Raw genomic sequence first — 19,778 nt, 5'->3', positions numbered from 1 at the left:
TGATTGGTCCTGCGAAGCCGGGTTCAGGGTGCGAGTACGAAGATAAGCAACTTGCTGCGTGGGTATGCTATAGGCTTATTGAGAGTGATTTGTTTGAGAACAGCTAGACAACTCGCCAAGTCAGGTTGACCGATGTGAGAGATCCGGCGGAAGCGCTCGGGCTGTGGTGTTGTCTGGCGATCCGCGCGGGTCGGGTTTCAAAGTGGGCTGTCTAAGCGTCATTGCCTGCAGGAACATCCCAAATCGAGTTTGGTCACAACTAGCAACTCCCTTCAACGTGAACAGGGCCACACAGAGGCCATTTTGAATGCAACCATTTATAGCGTCCACTTCTACAAGCCGAAGCCAATCACACAATGCTTGACTGTCAAGACGTTGCAACTGGAGCTGGCTGTCATTAAGTAGTATACCTTGCGGGTTTTCGTCTCTGGCCAATCATGATACATTATGGTTACAAGAGACCAGGTTCCTCATAGCCAACGGGCTTGTCTTTCGTGGGTGCAACTTAATACAGAGTCCACGGTCTAAGCCTTTCCCTTTCCTTTCGCCTTGGGGTCACGACGTCTCTCCCAGATCTGCAGGTATGATTCTCCGAGGTAAAGCAGCTCCTTCTGCGTCTTCTCAACGAAGAGATCCTGGCACGTCACCCACTCGTCTCGCCCCTTGTCCCTCAGCTGCACTTTCCATGTCTTCCTCTCCTCTCCTGAGTCTGCTACGTCCTCTTTCGCCCTGACCGCTTCGTGTATTACGTTGGCGACCAGGTCGTACCAGATTGGCTCTCCTGGTGTGTGCTCCGCGGGGTTGGGCTCCACGTAGGGCGAAACGTCTAGGTTCCGCGCGTCAAATGTCACAATCGTGGGGTTGCGTTCCGAGACAAACTTGTTGGTCGAAAAGCGTTTGATGTGGAATATAAGGTAGGGGGGAAGCGGGTGCATCAATCGGTAGCGTTTCCGCTGTGCCAGATGCTCCTGAGCCTTCACACCGTCGTATTTTGACAGAATAGTCGTGAGAGGTACATGTGGGATGATGTTCCGCTCGAGTTCATCTTGGAAAAGCGGTGCGGCGGGTAGATCAAGGGTCAGCAAAAGAAATCGGTTGATGTCGGTCTTGACTTCAGCTGCCTCTTCGAATCTTAGGCGGTCGCCAACATCGGCTCTGGCTGTGATATCCTGTGACTCGGCCTTGAGCTTTCCCTGGAATATACGCTGAACGATGCTGCTCCCCGGTTTCGTCTTGCTTCCCCCCAATCCGAGATGGAGGTTGTTCAAAAACCACGATAGAAATTCGACCGGGTCCGACTGCGCAGTCAAGGTGTAGCGCTTATTGGAGCGCAATGAGATCTCTTGAAGCAACTCATGGGGCGAAACGTGGTTCTTGAAAGCCCTCGGGTTCCAGATCTTGCGGAACAGGATACTGCATCGCTTGACCAACTCGGATCGCGCCGAAAGGTCCTCCAGTAGGAGATAGTTTCTCAACGGCGGCACATGCGACAGAGCCTGCACCACAACATTGAGGTAGTCGTTCTCCTTGATATTGTTCATTCCCACATAGCCCGGCGCATACTCCTTCCCACCAAGTGTCCACGCGCTTCTGGGCTTGCGATCCAGCTCCATAACCTCCTGCTTTGAGTACCGCGGATCCGAGACGTATTTAATATCCTCTAGCGACTTGCTCTTGACCTCGTAGCCCTCCGGCAGCACGAAGACCTTCTGGGTCTCCATATTTATGAACACATGGTGATTCTCGTCCAGGGCGTGGAAATAAGCGTGGGACTTGGGACCGCGGCCCTGGTAGTACCGTCCGCAGACCAGACATGCGTAGACGTTGATGTTAGAGAGACTGATGGAGCAGAGCTTCTCGAAGTCAAAGTCGAGCACATTGCGATCTATTGTGTCGAGGTACAGGTCGTCGTATCCTGCAGTGGGGGCAGACTGCCGTAGCGGTGCTCTTTCTGGAGTGTCGTCCTCGTCGTCGAAGCCGTCGTTCTCGTCAGCCTTGTCGCGTTGGTCTGGGGTTGCGCTTCCGCCGTTCAATCTGCCATTCGACAGCTCAGTCGGCCCGTCATCCAGCCGCGACTTCTTCGACGCGGGCGAGCCGACCCCTGAGAGCTCATCCAAAGCCTCTGATGCCGGTCGCTTCGACATTTTCGGTGGTTGTTGCGGGTTTGGGGAAGATGATGTCGCGAGGCAGACAGATCCGCGGCCAGAAGTTCAAAGCTAAGGTTCAACCATGGGCCAATCAATTTTTGGGGGACGACCCCACTACGACAACTGGAGCTATCACCGCCCTGGTAGGTATGTGTTACTGATGATACCGTAATACGTCAGGGCTTCTTAAATTTATGCGCCAATACAACTCTTATCGTCTGAGGACGTGTTCCCTAGAATATATACATATATAGCTTGACAACTAATTTGCACTGAGTTTTGAAGGGACTCAGCGAAGATAACCCTTGCAAACTGCTGGTTTATCTACAGCTAACATTGATCACTCAGTACAGGGGTACAGGGACATGCCAGCACAACTACTTAGACGACCTACAACACGCGTTTCAGTATACATCTTTCTGAACAATGGCCCGTAAGCGTGTTGAAGCCTAACACGCGCTTTCAACTTTGCTTACATCACGTAACTACTTGTCAGGGAGGGTTCCTAGGTAGCTAAGTAATTTAGATATCTAGTTAGTAGAGACCCACCAGTGTGCACATACCTAAGAAGTCAGCAGGGCACTCACCTGCAATCCTTTGCTGAGTTATCGATCAGCCTTTCTCATCCTAGACCAATATTCGCTCAAGAGTGCAGACTGGACCATGTGCATGACAATAGCTGAAGAGATCTACGAGAGTTACAGGTTCGAGCTATCTTGATTCTTAGGGCCAGACGGTCTCCGTCACCTGGTTTGGGGAGTAGACAAAAACATGAGTGCCCCCAAGATCCGCGCCCGCCCCCCCCCCCTCTCTCCCAAAACAATCATGGAGTGGCTGTTGGCCTCTGCGAGACAGTTGGTCAACCAGTTTCTAGCTCTGTAAGTTGTCTGGCCACAATGCTACAGAGAAATGAGTTTGCCAGGTGTCCTGGGTGTCCATCTTAGCACCGGCGTGCAATGGTTGTTGCGCAAACTAAGCTTGATACATTCAAACACAGAGGCTGAACTTGGTTGATGGGCCATTCCTGTTGTAGCCAAACATAATAGGCGTTCTCCCAATGAATACAGCGGCATAAATACGGGGCCTTGAAGTGAATATATATCTGGGCCTACTTTACAACGTCTCATAACCCAACACCCTTCTTCAACGTACCGCGGGCTTAGGCCACGAAAATCCTGTTATCGCCCTCGCGCAATTCTCCACGTAACACCTCACTCAAGCAGCCAGACAATTGGTAACATGATTGAGATAGGTCGCGTCAAAATGCTCAGAAAGAGGACGCCGCAATCCTCCAAGAGGACATTCTAGCCCCACCTACAAGGGGACGAAGTACCTAGTCAGGTACTGTCCAGGTGGGAACTACTGCCTGCATAAGACCTGTGCAATAAAGTGGAGTAATTTGCATAAATTCATTCGACTGCAACCTCACTCACAGTCCCGTCACTCTTGTTCATTCCCATGGCACTGAAGCAGGTGGTTTAACGGTGACGATAGCCTGGTAACGGAACCTCATCTGAAAGGAGGCATAGGATCTCATGCAGCGGACATTGGCAACGGGAACTGATTTCCTAGGCATCGCCAGGCAGTCGCACTGGCAGCACCAAGCCTTCCGGCGCAAGCACATTTTTCATTCCTCGTTAAAGCGCCGGGCCTCGACGATTGCGGCACTCGAGGAGGACGACAATCGCAAAACAGTCGCAGGATCGCAGAGCGGCAATTCCGCAGAGATCCGCATTATGAGCTCACAGGAGTTCAAGAGGCGCATGACGCGGTCCAAAGCGCCGGCTTTTGATCCAGCGGCGGCGTCCTTCATGCCAGCACCCGACGTGCGTATCCCGCCGCCAGGCTGGCAACCGCAGCCAGAACAGATCTTCCGAGGAGGCCAGATACCGGCGAAGATGAGACACGCAGCAGGGCACGTAGCCCAGGGTCAACTCGGGCACTATCCCGTTTCCTACAACACACTTCAGAACTCGAGCCTAGCCGCGACAAACAAACACGCATCGCAAGGCCAGTCACGACCTACAGGTACTCCATCTCCTCATGCAAACCCGGCACACGATCCAGAAGTCTCATCAGATGGGGAGAGTGGTCCCAGTGTGGGGGTGCCCGAACCTCAATCACGGCCCCGCCAAGTCAGCACTGTCGAGATACCAATTCTTGGGAAGGAAGCTGAAGCAGGCAAGCCAGTCAAGATCTCTAAAAAGAAGCGCAAGTACCTTGTGCCTTCTGCAGAGTCCGGCGGCGTGCCCGACCCGAGCAAGAAGTACAGGTCCCAATCTGCCCGGCCACCTGCGCGCCTACTGGTCCCGCGGAGGATTTTGGTAGTCATAGATCTCAACGGCACCTTGCTGCACCGGCCGAACCACAAGAAATCGGCAAGCTTCGTTGAGCGTCCGTTTGCGCGGGTCTTCCTCGACTACTGCCTAAGGACCTTTGTGGTTGCCATCTGGTCGTCCGCAAAGCCCGAGAACGTCCGCAGGATGGTTCCGCAGATCCTCAGCCCGCAAGACCAGAGTTTGCTTGTCGCTACCTGGGGTCGCGATACGCTGGGACTCAGCCCGGATGACTACAACCAGAGAGTCCAGTGCTATAAGCGACTTGAGGTCTTGTGGAACGACTCCAAAGTTGCAGCCAGCCACCCTGAGGCCCATCTTGGGTTCAAGTGGGACCAGACCAACACAGTCCTGATCGATGATTCCAAGGAGAAGGCACGCAGTCAACCCTACAACCTCATTCAGCTGCCCGAGTTCGAGGGTGACACCAATGAGGCGGGTTTTGTTCTTCCTCAGGTTCACGACTATTTGAACGAGTGTGCTCAACAACGAGACATCAGCTGCTATATTAGGGAACGCCCCTTCCAGTTCAACCCAGACTTCCAGTTGGACTTGACTGGATGAGTTATCATGAACTATCGTCAGAGCCTCAAAGGAACGCGATACAAGAGCACAAAAATTGCTCACGGTAGAGACTCTCCTAAAAACCTGAAGTTGCTTGGGGAGTCCCGGTTTTCTTGGAATGGACCCTGAATGAATGGGGTGCTGGAATGATCTCTTCACTTCACGCCTATTTCAACTAGAAAACTGTCTCAAGCCGTTGCTGCATTTGAGCAGGCACTAGAGAGTACAGCGTGGTTGGCCAAAAGCGGCAACGGCTATAGGAAGACCGACGGCGTATGTTGGACTGATTACCTCATCCACGAAAGGGTGGAATATGTCGTCCGGTCAGGATGCGCATGACTACCACTTTGAAGATCTATCAGGGGAGATGGGTACCAGAAGATCGCCTAACCTCGCAAGTATTCGCCTTGTGGAGGTATGGCCTGGGTTGACCTGAGCGAGCCTTGAGGCCCGACTAGAACTCGTCCTCTTCGATGGGGACAGAATCGAGAGTCACACACATATATATAGCAGCGCTCTTTAGCAATAGTCAGCCACGATGATAGAACATCAATAGACAAACGCACGACTTAACACCACTTAGCTCGACTATATAAGTTATTATCCACCTTCGATCTAGTCCATTCTAAATAATAAGTATAACCCATTAGAGAGCCTTTGACCAAGCGGCGATCTCAACAAAGCGAAATAAGTCAACAATAGTAGCCGCACAAGAGCACGCACAATTATCACTAGTATTCACATTAGCACCATATGGCGCAACAGCGATGAGCAAGGCCAACAGCCATAATCATTCTCCAAACACTGTCCTCTGGGATTTTATCATGATGCTCGAGGTCTACGGGATGCCCTCCGCCAATATTCCACACTGACATGATTGTATGTGCGAAGAATTCTGCTGGAACTTCAAAGTACCCTGCGGTTGTCGGTTGCAATTCAAAGCTAGCGGGGCAGCGACCATTGACAACTAAGGTTGCAGGCCAAGGTTTGTGATAGCTGACCATGGCTCTGCACGGGATACGCAGCACGCAACATGGAAACGCAGGCGTTCGAGACCACATGACTAGATGCTTTGCGTGAATGCGCCTGCATACCGCATCCGAGTCATGGGCGGATTTCAATTGGCCTTGCAGCCACCTAGATTATGAGTCGCGTCGACTTTCCACGGATCCTGGTTGCGTTGAGCTGAGCTGGGGCAGGTGGGCCATTCTGACACCCCCGTTCATCGTGGACATGGATCAGCTCTGCGGGAAGTTGCATCGGCAGCTGGGAAGCCAGCCTGACTGAACCTGCAGATCCCCCAAACGGCCATATGACGAGATGCTACAGAAATTCCGGGTTAGCCCGCCCAGTAGGCCAGCCTCGCTGCGCTCTCCCGGATAGGATCCGGGAAGCGTTTCAAAGTTTGGAAACGAGGCTTTGGGCCTACGACTGGTCCCAATCTGTCGGGTTGCAGATCATCTCAGCCACTGATGGCCACTGGGGGACATTGCCGCACCGGGGAAGCAGACGCGCCATCAATCTATTGAAACCTGCTGCAGGGCGCGCGAGCTTGCTTTTCGAGGCTGCATCATCTGGGTGAACTGCGCCATAGGTTTCCAATAGTCCGGATATGTGAGATTTGGTGTGAGCGGATGACGGGCGCTAGGCGGACGGCAAAGCGGGCTGGGCGCGGGGGTTCGCTGCCGGCGCGGTCTTGGATTGCATTACCCCCCCGGGGTTGCATCGATCTGTCTCAATATCTCCGACCGAATCCAGCCACCCTCTAGACGAGAAACTTGCCGGGATTGTTGGCCAACAGATCGAGTTTCAGCCTCAAGTGCGGCAGGATGCGTGATGCTTGCATACGAAGCATGCCTGGAGCTGGGCTTGCTGGGGGCCAGGAAAGGCTGCTCAGGGTTTGATATAGCAATCCTATATAGACAAGGTCAATGTTTCAGCAAACACCAGTCATCTTGCCTCAAGGCTTGACCGGCCAGCCCGGTGACGAGGTCGCACATTCGAGATTCAGGGTAACACAGGGCAGGATTCGTAAAACATCTGGGTATTGGATGATCCACCCCATTCTCAATCTGTCAGCTGCATGCAGCCTGTCGAGAAGGTGATCTCCGTCACCCTGGTCAGGGCGCCACATGGAGGAGCAGAGGGGTTTGCGTAAAAAATATGATCACTCACATCCGGCTTTCGTACCCATGTTGACAGGCGACTAGGGGTGTTTACTAAACAACCGGCTTCGGGGACATCGTCATCTTGGAAGTTGGCTAGTAATCTTGTGAGATGTTCTCAGCTGAACCGCGGCTGGCCCTTGGAAGACACCCTAATACCACGGAGTTCGGGCTTTTCGGGCTTACCTCTATGCCATGCCATGCCATGCCATGCCCTGGCGGCGGTGGACCCTGGGATAGAGTCGCTGCGAGTGGTCATTCAGCTAGGTAGAAAGCCAGATCTCTGGGCCCTCCCCGACCTGTGGATCGGAATCTCTCCCCCATGATTTGACAGCAACGTGCTGCTCACTACCGCCTGCGGGCTTGCAGCTGGCGTATGATACGAACCAATCAATTTGAGCTGCCGGCCGTAAAAGGCAATCGCCCGAGTTCGGTCTTGCATAGACGTTTGTGGGAGGTCCCGCGGAAATGGACCGAGGCAAGATTGGTCTGAGATTTGGATATTCCTCGCAGGGCTTGCAGCGTGCAGATGATCGATTGAAGGTGGTGAACGCTTGCTTGCTGTTGGCGCGCTTATTCTCGGTGGCTGCCGACTTGCCGTTTTCTGGGTCAAGAGCCTACCTTGCGTTGCTCTACTCTGTACACTGCGCCATGCCTGGGGTCGTCCATACTGACCAGTGAGCTCTCGAGAGTGTGATGTATCGTGTCGCCAGCTTTCTTCTCACGTACCTCCTGACGCGAAAGATGATGACTATCGAGACTGGCCCACTTCAGGGCCAGACTTATCGTGGAGAAAGGTGATCCTGTGACATACTTCCCAGGATGACAGCGCCTGCAAAAGCAAGCAATCATATGATTTGGCAGCCACCGTCCCAGGAATTCGGGAACCATCGCATAGGTTCCAGCCGGCCAGGTTCGACAGGCCCTGTGGGCGATCTGCACGAGTGCGGGGAGGCTTGGATCAAAGTGGTTGCTTTCTAGGGTCCAAAAGAGGGCTGAAGGAGATAATGATCCTTGTCACAGGCTATTCCCGCATAGCGCGCGCACCTGAGCTGGGTGAGGGTAGTATCGAAGGAGTTCCACCCCGGGCCCCCGGCTCCGAGCGGGTTGCACTTCATAGGAACCGGAAACTCACTTTTCTTCATCGAAGCCTCACTTGGGAGAGGAGGTAAATACAAGCAGGGGGGCGATTGCTGCCCGAAAGCCTGCCTGCTGGGCTAGAATCGCGCATCCAGTGTGCACGGGGTCTTGGGGATGAGGAAGACTGCCTACTTACGCAAGGGTCTGGGTGATGTGTGCCAGGGTTTATGGTCGCGACCCTGAAGATGGAAGCGGCTAACTATAGCCTGCGTGTAACCCCCCAGGTGTGTAATGTGTCGATCTTCACCGTCCAAAGCTGTTTGCCATTGGGCACAAATAGTGCCCAATCAGCGCCACCGGTTATATTCTAGTTAGGTACCTGGGTACAACTGCATAATCGGCCAACTACGACACTTTGAAGAGGAGAGATGGCGACAGCAAAAGTTCACGAATCTTGGGTCTGTCTAAAAGCAATAATGCAAGGCGCGATTCGTGAGAAATGTACATTATCCAATGCCGGTGTATCTCCAGCTACTACCCAGCTATTGTACATACCTTGCAGTACCAGCGCATTAGGTGACCTGAACACCACCCCTTTAAGTCAGATGCTCGCGAGAGCAGGTTGTCTTTCCCCCTCTATATTCCTTTTTTGACCATTTGACTCCCATTGGGGCAAGCAGGGTATCTCTTCAAACATTGTACACCGATCTGGAAAAGGTCAAATCCATATATCCCTGTTGTTCATCCCATGCCATTCCTTTCCTAGGCTTTCCGCCTTGCCGTCCGTTTCCATCCAGTCATGCCTTCTCGTCGACCAAGCTTCGGGCAAAATCCATTGTTCGTCTGCTGGCTGTAAAATTAGAACCCAAACGCAGAATGGCTAGCCCCGATGGCAAATTTCTGCCTCATGCAACCGATTAGGTAGCAAGTAACGCTAAACCCTTTGTTCCCCCATACTCCTCCGCCAATACTCTCCATCATCGCTCGGAATCCGCGTGATGGCTACCCTGGGAACCCTCCAACGAAGTGCACAAACCGCGGAGAATCCGCTGCCTGATACAAATGAAATCCTTCAAGCCCAATGCATAACGCCTCGCACGTGATGGTAGGGTATGGTACATCGAAATCGACTAGTATTGCTTCCACCAGCTCTACGGCGAGAGGCTCAAAGCGTGCGTTTCTGGCAACGCTTATCTGGACCCGTGATGGCCAGGTCCTGCAGTGCTGGCACTTGGACCGCCTTCGGCGTTGTTCTCGTAAAGGTCTAGGCACTCTTCGATGACTGCAGGTGACAAGGTGAGCAAGGCTGAGGAGGCAGGGCAAATCGGACCGGTCTTGAGGGGGGTTGGGGAAAACCTGAAAGCTCACTTACTTGTCACAATCTGCTCTTCCCATACACCGTATTCATAGTCAACGAGCCCGTGTCGTTCGACGCCATCGCAAAGACGAACTAGCTCTTTGCCCATCTTTTTCAGGCCATCTTCAGTAATCAAGGTTTGCCCCCGCTGAGGCTGGACGCCTGATTCCACAATGTCCTTTTGCTTTTGGAATAGGGCTAGCCAGGCGTGGTTGAAATCGTTCCATAGCTTGATTCGATCGCTGTGAAGCTCTGGGTTGTCCACGACAAGACCTGGAGGTTCGACGTTAGTGCCCGCTCAACACCAGCAAAGCATTAGAAGTGGCTTACCTAGCTCAGCTACCTTGGAAAGTAGCCAGTCAGATACGTTAAGAAGTGATTCGCTTGCCGCCACAAGCACTCCATTCCGAATGTTTGTGAAGATTTCTTTGAGTGCCGACTGGTACTGCTCATAGGCCTCACCCATCTCGGCGGATGCTGAATACTCCTGATCCTCCATGACCTGGTCCGGCGGACTTGTCTGTGACATCCCGCTCATTGACGCCATTCCACTGGAGTAGTTTTGAAGCATTGCGCGCTGGTCTGCCGAGCTCTGCTGATATACTCCCGACGTGCCTGACGATCCCGCCTGGCCCTGCAAAGCAGTGGCAGGGGTTGAGTTGGTTGGTTCGCTCGGGAAATAAGGCGCGGCTACATCCGTGGGCATTATCTGCAGCGCTGCGGGCTGCCGTGAGGGAAACTGCTGACTCGTATCGTAAACGGCGTTCTGCGCCCCAGCCTGCGGTACGTTGTACATCATGGATGCGTTATAGGCACCAAAATTCTGTGTTTGCCTTGTGTCCTGCCCATATTCGGACTGGTAAGGCATTGTGTTCTGTGGCATGGCGGTCGAGAATGCCGCGGCCGGTTCCTGATAGTAACCGCTGTACGCAGCCGTGCCCCCCATGCCTCGAGCCGCCGTTGGAGATGTATTGAGGGGGGCAGGGCGGTACCTGTCAGACGCGCCTGCACTCGCACCGTAAGACCGCCTCTGCGCATTGGGGTCGTGGCCCGGATACCTGGGGTTGGAGGTGGCGCTGATGGGCGGTTCGTTCTGCCTCCGCCGGCGCGCGTTGTCGTCCATGCCACGGTCGAAAGAATCGCCAGACGCCTGCAGCGGCGAACCCAACCGGTGCGCCTCCGGCAACGGAGTGGGCGTGGAATAGATTAAGGCCAGTTTGCCTCAGATAGCCGGTACGTGACCGGCTATTTGGGATCGCGGAGGTAGAGGACGACGACGTCGCGACGAGAGCCGGATTAGAAATTTCGCGCCCACAGATCGGGAGAGCGAGGCGTAGCTACGACGTGTAGCCGGGGAAGAGAGCGCGCGCGGGGCCGGGTAAGTAGATCGTTGGGGTCTCCTGGGCAGGCAGTATGCGACTTGAGCGCGGAAGGGAAGGGTCAGCTTGGTTGTGCAAGCAATGGGATCCCGATGGGACGGAGGTCCTGGGCACAGGACTGCTGGCAGTGGCGGCAATATATGATGCAAGCGCGGAACTATAGCTGAAGCTCCTCCCAGGGAAGGCCTGCTTTCTTATTGCTAATGGGGTAGGTAGGCACGAGCAGCCTTTGGCCTTGTCAAGGAATGGCCGCTGACGGAAGCACGCCTCGAGAGTTTGTTCTTGAAAGCGTCGTCGTCGTTACAAGCACGCCAACCAGCTAGGAAGCTTTGAATCATGCCTTGATCATATGGTAGGGATGTCGATGTTCTCCGCCCTACTCCAAGATTTTGGCTTCGTCCTCCTAGATTCCCTAGGCTAGATTCGTAAACAAAAAATGGCCAGAGTGGGGGAGTCGTAGTGTATCCGACTTGTTAACGGTTGTCACTATTTGTACTGGGAGTATCCCAGCAGGATCTGCAGAGACACTTGGTCGCGACAAGCAGATACCTTGTGGATTCGCCTAGAGGGAAAGCCGCACCAGGGTCTCACGAGGGCCCTGTTGGTGCGAATGGCCGTCACAGAACTCTGATTCGCCTGTTATACTTCAAATTGCTGGATAGTCCGTCGACTACTTTCGAGGCCACTTAACTCACGAGCCAACGTGCGCTGATGACCGAAGACTGGGCCAAGTGGGTTTAGGATCGGCCTTGGTTCTATGAACGGGAGGATGCGAGGCAGGGAAACAAAAAGACGGCGAGCGAAGATTGAGGACGCGTAAAAGTATTAGTTGAAACCCGAGGCAAAGGAGAGTGAGAGTCGAGAGCCTAAAAGAAAGGCAGACCCAAGATCAGGCTGACGTTGTGTAATAGAAGTGGATATGCTCGCAGTTGCTAGTTGCCGGAGATTTTTTTTTTCTTCCCTCTTTTGATACCTAGTTCAGCGGGGATGCTCCTTACATAGTCAAAGTGAAAACCCTATGTCTGTCGATGTGGCGTACTTCTGCACGTAATATATCAACAAGAGGACGCAGGCGGGAGATATGCAGGGCAGCGTGCCATTGCAGTGAGGTCGGCCGGATCCAGGGCTCCCAGCTGGGCTATGGTGTAATATGGAGGTTTCGAAGCTTTGTTCTTCTTGCGCAGGTACCTCTGTAATCTTGGTAGGACATGGGAAAATATTGACGAGCCGGACGGAATTAGCAGCTGGCTTAAGGACGCCCTGCGCCATGAAAAATGAAGTTGACTAGTTTTGGCAATCTGGGCAGATCGGTTTGGCCTGGTGACGGAGTGAGCGAAGATGGATCTGGCGCACAGGCAGTGGATGCCCGGACCTGAGCTATGGCGACGCTAGGCAGATCACTCCCACACCAGGGTGTGGTTAACAAGACCCCATCCCGGGATAAGCAAGCGCGTGCTATGTAACGTAGGGGTTGGGTGGCTGAGGAAGGGGGGGGGCCCTGCCTCAAGTCCAGACGGGAGGACGTGGGAGATCTTCAGATAGGGCTCTTCGAATGAACTGGCAACCGACGTCTTTCGGGGACGGGGAGGGAAAAGCAATCCAGTTTCCAAATCGGTGGGTTGGGCTCCCGAAGCTCACAAAAGCTAGTCAGATCCAATCTCATGCGTGCCTCGCGGAACCAGGAACAGGCCCGCGGCTTTTCGAGATTTCGCTCAGTGTACATATCATATGTACCAGACTAGAACCTCTGGCAGCGGCCTCAGATGTTCCATGCGAGGTAGGTAGTGTGTGCAGTAGACTAGAAGCCTGACAGATCAACGGACAGAGAGCTCTAGATCGCGAATTCACGCAACAGAAGGCAACCGAAACCCGGACATCCCAAAGTATGATTGCTTTTCCTCTGTGCACGGGTTCCTCTGACAGGACGCGGGCACGCGGTTGGCACCTGACGATGCTCCCAACATCATCTGTGCCCACGGAGACACGCGAATACCTTGATGAAGGTGACAGGCAGTGGTAACCTTGGAACCCAATCGGCCAGGGAGGGAGGTTATCGGGACGCCAGGAAACGACGCTACACAGGGCACTGACTACCTAGCTAGTCCAAGTGAGAGGTCTGTCGAGGTTTGCCTATCCTTGGGATCGGTCGGAGGGCGGGGAGAGCCTGCGCATCATCTTCGTGGTGATAGATGGGCTAGCCTGTGCTGCACAGCGACGGCCGAAGGTTAAAAGCCACTGGCTCAGACTCGAACGGTGTCATTTCCAGGCCAGAACACATTGTCATTGGCCTTGCAGCCCAAGACTGAGAGAGGCCGGTTCGTCTGTAATCAGCCCGGCCGTTGTGCCGCCTCTCTGGAGTGCGTCGACCATGCTTGACCTACCTCGTGGCAGCTTTCTCGGTCCGGATCTGAGTACCCCAGATTTCAAGTAGGTTTCTTTCTTCCTGACCGACCGGCTTAACGGCTTCTTTGGGAAGCCTATCCTTACCGTCAAACTCAAGCTTCCTCATCCCAGTAAGCATTTGCGTCGTGCCCGAAACCCATCACCCTCGCAGGCCCGGATCCTACTACGCTGGATACCTAGGTATGTAGGAAAACGTTGATGGCTCGAAATGGGAAACCGATGGGTGCTGGGGGCTCTTGCCTCTCCCCCTAGGTACTCTGATTTGCACCAACGCGACGCGGTGCAACTCGTCGGTAAGCCAACGAGAAATGGGTCTGGATGCAAGCAATCTCTAGCAGCGAATTGACTGTTCGGCACATTACTTCGGAACCCGCCCCGAAACGGTGCTAACAGGCCTGGGCAACAGCAGCTTTTGCGTCATGGCATGGCTATTGGTCGGCGCGATGTGAGACCAGAGGACGGTTCTAAAATAAAGTCTTCCAATCCCTTTCGTCGCAGGAGCCTCGACGATGCCGCACCGAGCCAAACTAGCTTCTCGAGGAATCCAAGCATTGACAGCGGCCACTGATCGTTCCAGCCTTGCTTGCCACTCTCGTCCGAGGGGGACGCGGATAGAGCGTCGAGGACTGGTGCCCAACCACTACGTCGCGGCGGCCCTACTCGTCCCTGTGGCCGCGTTATCTGAGCGTCGGGAGAAAATTCTGCCCTCCGTCCGGCCGTTGACGAGGGAAGTACATGCAGTACTTGCGCCCAAGGGAGGCCGGGCTGCAGAACCCAGGTACCGGACTCCGACTTTTCCAAGTTGCGACTGTTTCGAATGAGGGGAGATGGTTTGCTGAAAAGTGACATCTCAAGGACCCTGGACCTTGAAAGCAAAGCCAAAGATGGCAGGGTTCATCACGAGGCATGTCGTCAAAATGCGACATGGGTCGGCCACCCTTGTGCGCGTGGGGACCTACCTAGGGCTTCAAGTTTCGATCTCATCCACTCATCGATCAGCAGCCCGACAGCTCTGGCTACTACCGGCCCAGGTCCTCCAGTGTCAACGCCCCCATGGCGTTTTTGATTGCATCTCGGGACTCGTCAGGAACAGATTGACATCGTTGTTTATGCTGTCAAGTACTATAACCCCTGCGGACCGACTACCTGAGCACATTCTCCGTATGGCCCGCGGAATCCCTTGTCGTTGTTTTAGAGATACAAATGCATCCCATCCCGCTCGGACACAGCAAGAGCCGCAGCTGCTGCCCACGGCCACCTGCGAAGTGGTTCGGCAATGTCGCTGCAAGATTGTTTGGCGTGTCCACTACGTAAACCTGTCGGTGGCATGGTACCTGGGAGGCTCCCACCGACTTGAGGTCGCATTCACGGCTTTGCCAATGCGCAGCCCCGCAAACAGGCGAGTGTCGTGAGGCAGAGGAACGAGCTAACACCCTTGCTGCATCGTTGAATGCAAGCAATGCAGGTCGACGCCCTTCTTCATTTTGAGTGGTGGCCCTTAGTGCTGATACTAACCTGATCGGCACAGGCGCCGTTGATGGAGGAAACCAGGAGCTCCTCATCCAGCCCAAAAGTAGACGGCATTGCCGGCCGTTTTATGAGGTCAACATTCAATAAGTCATCGCTACAAACTAGCTGGATCACGAACCGTTCGTCAGTGCAAATCCTCTCTACCGTGACACAGGATTACGTCCGATGGTCATCACCAGCTTGGTCGGGCTAAGGCGGTAACCTAGTCCACCTAATGAACTCCAACTGACATCACGTCAACCGGGCTCTTGCGAGCTTTCTGTCCCCCATGAGCTTGAAGGAGGACACCACCACATGACAGTGAGGCCGGAATTCCTCAAGCCGAGTTGCACCGCATTGATTCAACCGGGCACTTCGCTTTTGTGTAAGGACGACAAGGGTCTCAGGAGTCGGGCCTGCTATAGGGCAAGCCGCATTCAGCGACATCTCTGGAGTCCGTGGTTGCTCTGCCTCTCGTTGTCTCCACTGTGGGGACGGCATTCACCATGGCCGATGAGTTCGCCTTTGCACCTGGAATACCGCACTCGCGAATACAGTACTCACACGTGTTCTACGAACTACGAACTCATTTAGAGACGAAAGCAATACCACGCCGGTCATAAAATAAGTCAAGTTATTGGGAACCTAAAGTTTGACATGATGTGATATCGACGCCTACCGAAGATGCACAGCCCCACGACGATGAAGCGGATGTACACCAGGGGTCGTCCCCAGCCGATCTTGATCGGATTCGTTGCAGCAGCAATCTCGACGATCTAACTCCTGATCGATGTTCTCAAGTCAACATGTTGCAGTATCGTGAACAACGAAGCGGCATCGTGTCAAATGCCATGAGGCTGTGCAACGAATGAATGGCTTGGAGGTGTTCTGCACCATCAGCCAACGAGACTCAGGATTGATGTTGATCATCTCAGTGAGGCTGTAGGACCCGCAATGCTTCAGGAATTCAGCCGGGATCACCACCACGTAGGTTTGGCAGGCGTGAGGGTATCCATTGTGGTGCTTTTACCTCGCTCAACCACGAAGTGTTCATTTCTGGCAAGCATGACACAGTCAGCAGGACACACACATCGTCGTTACATCTGTAGCGACTCGTCAAGCAGGACCACCCAGCTTTTCCCGAGCCTTGATCGGTCTTGAGTAGAAATGATCAGTGTCTAGATTGTTCCCACCTTCAGTCGCATTCATCCGGACAGTTTGCATATCAAATCCGCCTATAGAAGACGTTTACACAAATAGGCGAGCCTGAGGACTCAACGACAGCTTGCGAGTCTCAGTCAATTGAGCCCAGCGATGGACGATTCTGACAGCTTTGACTAACCAACACCTAGGGGATACCGTGTCGGTACTCTGGTATGTTTCCACGCCTAGCCCGTGCCGCGAGCAATGTACCTCCAACAACATTGAAACGGGTCGTCGGTGACAAATACGCGTCGCTACTCGTACACCTTGTTCGCCCAAGACGTAAAGTGGCATAGATCAGGAGGATCCGGACGCAGCTGACAATCTTGCTGCACCGAAGCCTCCTGCCTAGCGCCGCTAGAAGGTTGTGAAACAGCCATCATCTTCCTAATTCTTCTAGAAGCCTTCCAAAGAACACCACGCTGGAATTGGTGGATTATCAAGCGGCCACGTTCATGCAGCAGCGTCTGTGCTCTACCTGCACCAACTCGCAGCTCACGCCATTTATAGCAATTCAAAACGAAACAAGCTGCGCCAGCCTTACTTTCAGGGCCCACTCCTTTACTCGATGCGGCGAGGAATTCATCTCCTACACGTTGATATGTGACTATTAGCAGCAGCACGCCTTGCTTCTCCTGGCCATGTGAAAATCGACTTACGCATTAGCCCTACTTGTTTTTTTTTTGGTTCTCCCAATCGCAACTTTGCGACCATCTCTAAAGTTAGCCCGGGTCCTAACCTCGAACTAGGACGCCACAATCTCGTTGGCGCATCCCTATCTGGGAAATTGAGTGCATGATCCATGGACCCTGTAACACGGGGGACAATGACCCAAGGGCATAGCAGAAATGATCCATCCTGGCGATCTCATTCCCGGACTCCCGGACTACGATCTCGCAAGTGCTGTTCTGTAGGAGCCAGGAACAGGGCTGTTTGTTGATGACCAGCGACGTCCCGTCGGCACTCTGAACGATCACCATCCACAGGCTTATCACGTGCTATAAGAGAGGTCCTGTCGATGAAAAGAGTGCTGGGCTTGGTAAGCTCGATACGAGTAGTACGGTCATTGCTGTGCGATAAGACCAGTGATTAGTGCTATATGTTAGGAGTGTACGTGATTTCCGTTCGGAGCCATAGACAATGGATCAGCTTGGTCGACCCAAGGTGAACATGAATAGACTAGTTACTACGCCTTAAAGCATGACATTTGTAGCTGACAGAAGGCAGATCGGGTCTTTGAAGTGTTCTCATCATGTTTCCAGCTTCTGAGCTGCTCTTTCGGCACTCCGCCCGGTCCCGACGTCACAGTTCATAGGGTGCCTGCCTATGTAGGGTGACATGAACCGGAAACCACTCCGATATCAGGCTGGAATTTTTGCATTCGGATGTTGGCTCAGCAGTGGACAGGACAACAGAGCTCTTCTCTTCACTCGTAGGACAATGCCCATTGCTGCTGTTTCCGTTGCTTAAACCGTTTTAGACGCCCATGGCTCTTTGAGCTAATCTGAATAAAGCATGTGCTTTCAGGTGTGTGATGATAAGTGGGTGTAGGAAGCAGTTGTTGCGTTCGTGGATGAAACAGCCGCGCGCCAATCAGGAAAATCACGACAATATCCATCCGCAACTCTGCACGGAAGCCGTAGAGAAATGGTGACCGAGAACGTGCGACCAGGTATTGACTTGCTCGAGCTCAGAGTTAACGGAGATGGTTATCCACACACTTAGGCAAGTTGTGGCTCTAGGTATGGGTGCCGTTGACCTTGCCGCCCCCGTGGGGGACATGCGTGCCGCTACAGCCCTCCTGACTATCAGTATGGGGTGTCCTTGCGAATTGACTTGAGCTTCTCATTAGTATTATTGTCAGAATGGGGGCTGTTCACGAGCCCTCTCCTGAACAGGCCATTGCTTCTGCTCTCACCCCATGCACAACGTGTAGTTCATGCTAAGTTGGAAACGAGTGGCTCACAGGCTGGTTGTCATATCCATTGACTCAGAAGCTTGGGTTCATGTAATTCACTTCGAGCCATGCGCTTAATATTGGAGTTGTAGCTTATCCTGTCTCTGCTGATGCTGGTGGGATACCCTCGTAGCGTGGTCTCCTGTGGCTAGAAATATATTCACCTGACGGAGATCTATTCAATAGAGACAGTGCCTCGAAGCTCTTTGTCTTTCCGGTTTGTTTTCACCGACGCTGTGCATTATTAGAGTGCTGAGAGTTGTTCCATAAATAGTAGTATATTGCTGCGCTCTGTCTGCCTGTGACCGCCATCCTCTCTACAGGGCACCACTTGGTAACTTTGGATGAAGCCCGAGCACTCCTGGTTGATGGCTTGAGGAGTTACCCTGTCAAGCAGCCGAGTTAGGAAACAATTTATTTGCCTGTCGCCGGAAAGACTCGAAGGTTACTGCAGATGAGTAATACTCGGCTTCCATGTTTCTTGAGACAGACGCACGATGACCTTATTGAGTACCCCTCGGGTGTGACTGCAAGGTGGTAGTGAGTCTCTGATCTTACATACACATTCATGATATTTGTACGAGATCAGATTGGATATTCCGCGTCGGTAGGTAAGCTATCTATCCTGCAGACGACGGAGGAAACTAGAAGCCGAGGGTCGAGGCGGGCATTGCTGTTTTGTTTGTATTCTTGTAATCTACCCATTAGCCAAGTAGAAAAGTTCAACCTGAAGCCTTTCTGCAGTCTACTAATGTTGCGAGAAGCACCATCAAGTACAGTCACACGTGATATTGAATGGTTGGTCCAGGATGTAAGATGACAAGCGTCTCGCTGGACTTTAGATGACTGAACATACTACTGTAGTAGGCCAGGGGTTACGCAGGTATCAAAGTCGGTGAAGGAACCCTCAACAGCCGCCCTCAACCCCTTGGATCAGACGGCCTTTCCAGCCTGCGGGTCAGTTATCCCATCAGAAACATCAAGGAGATGCGTCACTAAATCACATCTCCCCCCAAAGTCTCAGCGAGCGAACATACTTCCGGGATGGCTGCCATCACGTGTACATATTGGTTACAAAGGTACCTGGATATTCAGTCGACTAGTGCTTGGATGGCTGGGTCGAGATTAGAAGATGAACCTGTCCGTTTTTGGATGACTGAAGCCACATGAACTGTTACGCATGCCGACGGCGCGCCGAGTCGCATCAAGTCACCCGCCAGAAGCCGTAATCTTTGCGGTCTTCAGCTTGCACGGTCCGAAACGTCTGAACGCCAGCAAAGACCATAATGAGCAAACCCCAAAGCAAATTACGTCAGTATTCGGTATCCCCTTTCTCGCAACCTTCTCTCTCGAGATACCTGATACATCCTAACCCGTACCCGGGTCACCGCAAATCATGGTCCTTCTCTCCCCCCTTGTCTGTCCTGGCCCGTGCCAGAGAGTGTTCAACTAGCATGCCTTTCCCGGATCGGGTGGTTGATTGCGCTCGACGCGCGCCGGTTTGCTAGTCGCCCTGTTAGTCTGGGGCGAAGCTAGTCGCCGCGCAGGTAGATTGCAAAGCGACAAACCGCGCTGAACGGACTCGCCGATTGCAGCACAGGGCCGTGGGACGCCGTTTCGCAAGCAAGTTAATTCGCACGCACCGCAGCTGGGCTCCCTCCCTCGTGTGTGACGCAAC

General features: G+C 53.3%; 4 protein-coding genes across 4 annotated transcripts; 1 reads left to right on the top strand and 3 right to left on the bottom strand.

Annotated features, from left to right (window-relative positions):
• Nucleotides 1-524: 524 nt before the first annotated feature.
• Nucleotides 525-2,144, bottom strand: JN550_005179 (uncharacterized protein; the record flags this gene model as incomplete). The annotated part of the gene is made up of 1 exon (XM_049316778.1): nucleotides 525-2,144. One exon carries the CDS (start codon nucleotides 2,142-2,144, stop codon nucleotides 525-527), a length of 1,620 nt encoding a protein of 539 aa, XP_049172980.1.
• Nucleotides 2,145-3,682: 1,538 nt separating this feature from the next.
• On the top strand, nucleotides 3,683-5,047 carry JN550_005178 (uncharacterized protein; the record flags this gene model as incomplete). The annotated part of the gene is made up of 1 exon (XM_049316777.1): nucleotides 3,683-5,047. One exon carries the CDS (start codon nucleotides 3,683-3,685, stop codon nucleotides 5,045-5,047), a length of 1,365 nt encoding a protein of 454 aa, XP_049172979.1.
• Nucleotides 5,048-9,482: 4,435 nt separating this feature from the next.
• On the bottom strand, nucleotides 9,483-10,772 carry JN550_005177 (uncharacterized protein; the record flags this gene model as incomplete). Its single annotated transcript, XM_049316776.1, has 3 exons — nucleotides 9,483-9,598; nucleotides 9,665-9,922; nucleotides 9,980-10,772. The coding sequence occupies 3 exons, from the start codon at nucleotides 10,770-10,772 to the stop codon at nucleotides 9,483-9,485; spliced, it is 1,167 nt and encodes a 388-aa protein (XP_049172978.1).
• Nucleotides 10,773-13,848: 3,076 nt separating this feature from the next.
• JN550_005176 (uncharacterized protein) lies at nucleotides 13,849-14,280 on the bottom strand (the record flags this gene model as incomplete). The annotated part of the gene is made up of 1 exon (XM_049316775.1): nucleotides 13,849-14,280. One exon carries the CDS (start codon nucleotides 14,278-14,280, stop codon nucleotides 13,849-13,851), a length of 432 nt encoding a protein of 143 aa, XP_049172977.1.
• Nucleotides 14,281-19,778: the final 5,498 nt, after the last annotated feature.

The sequence above is a fragment of the Neoarthrinium moseri genome (assembly GCF_022829205.1).
Source record: "Neoarthrinium moseri strain CBS 164.80 chromosome Unknown scaffold15_Wmoseri_CBS_16480, whole genome shotgun sequence".
Taxonomy (NCBI): Eukaryota; Fungi; Ascomycota; class Sordariomycetes; order Amphisphaeriales; family Apiosporaceae; genus Neoarthrinium; species Neoarthrinium moseri.
This window is presented reverse-complemented; position numbering and strand designations above follow the sequence as displayed.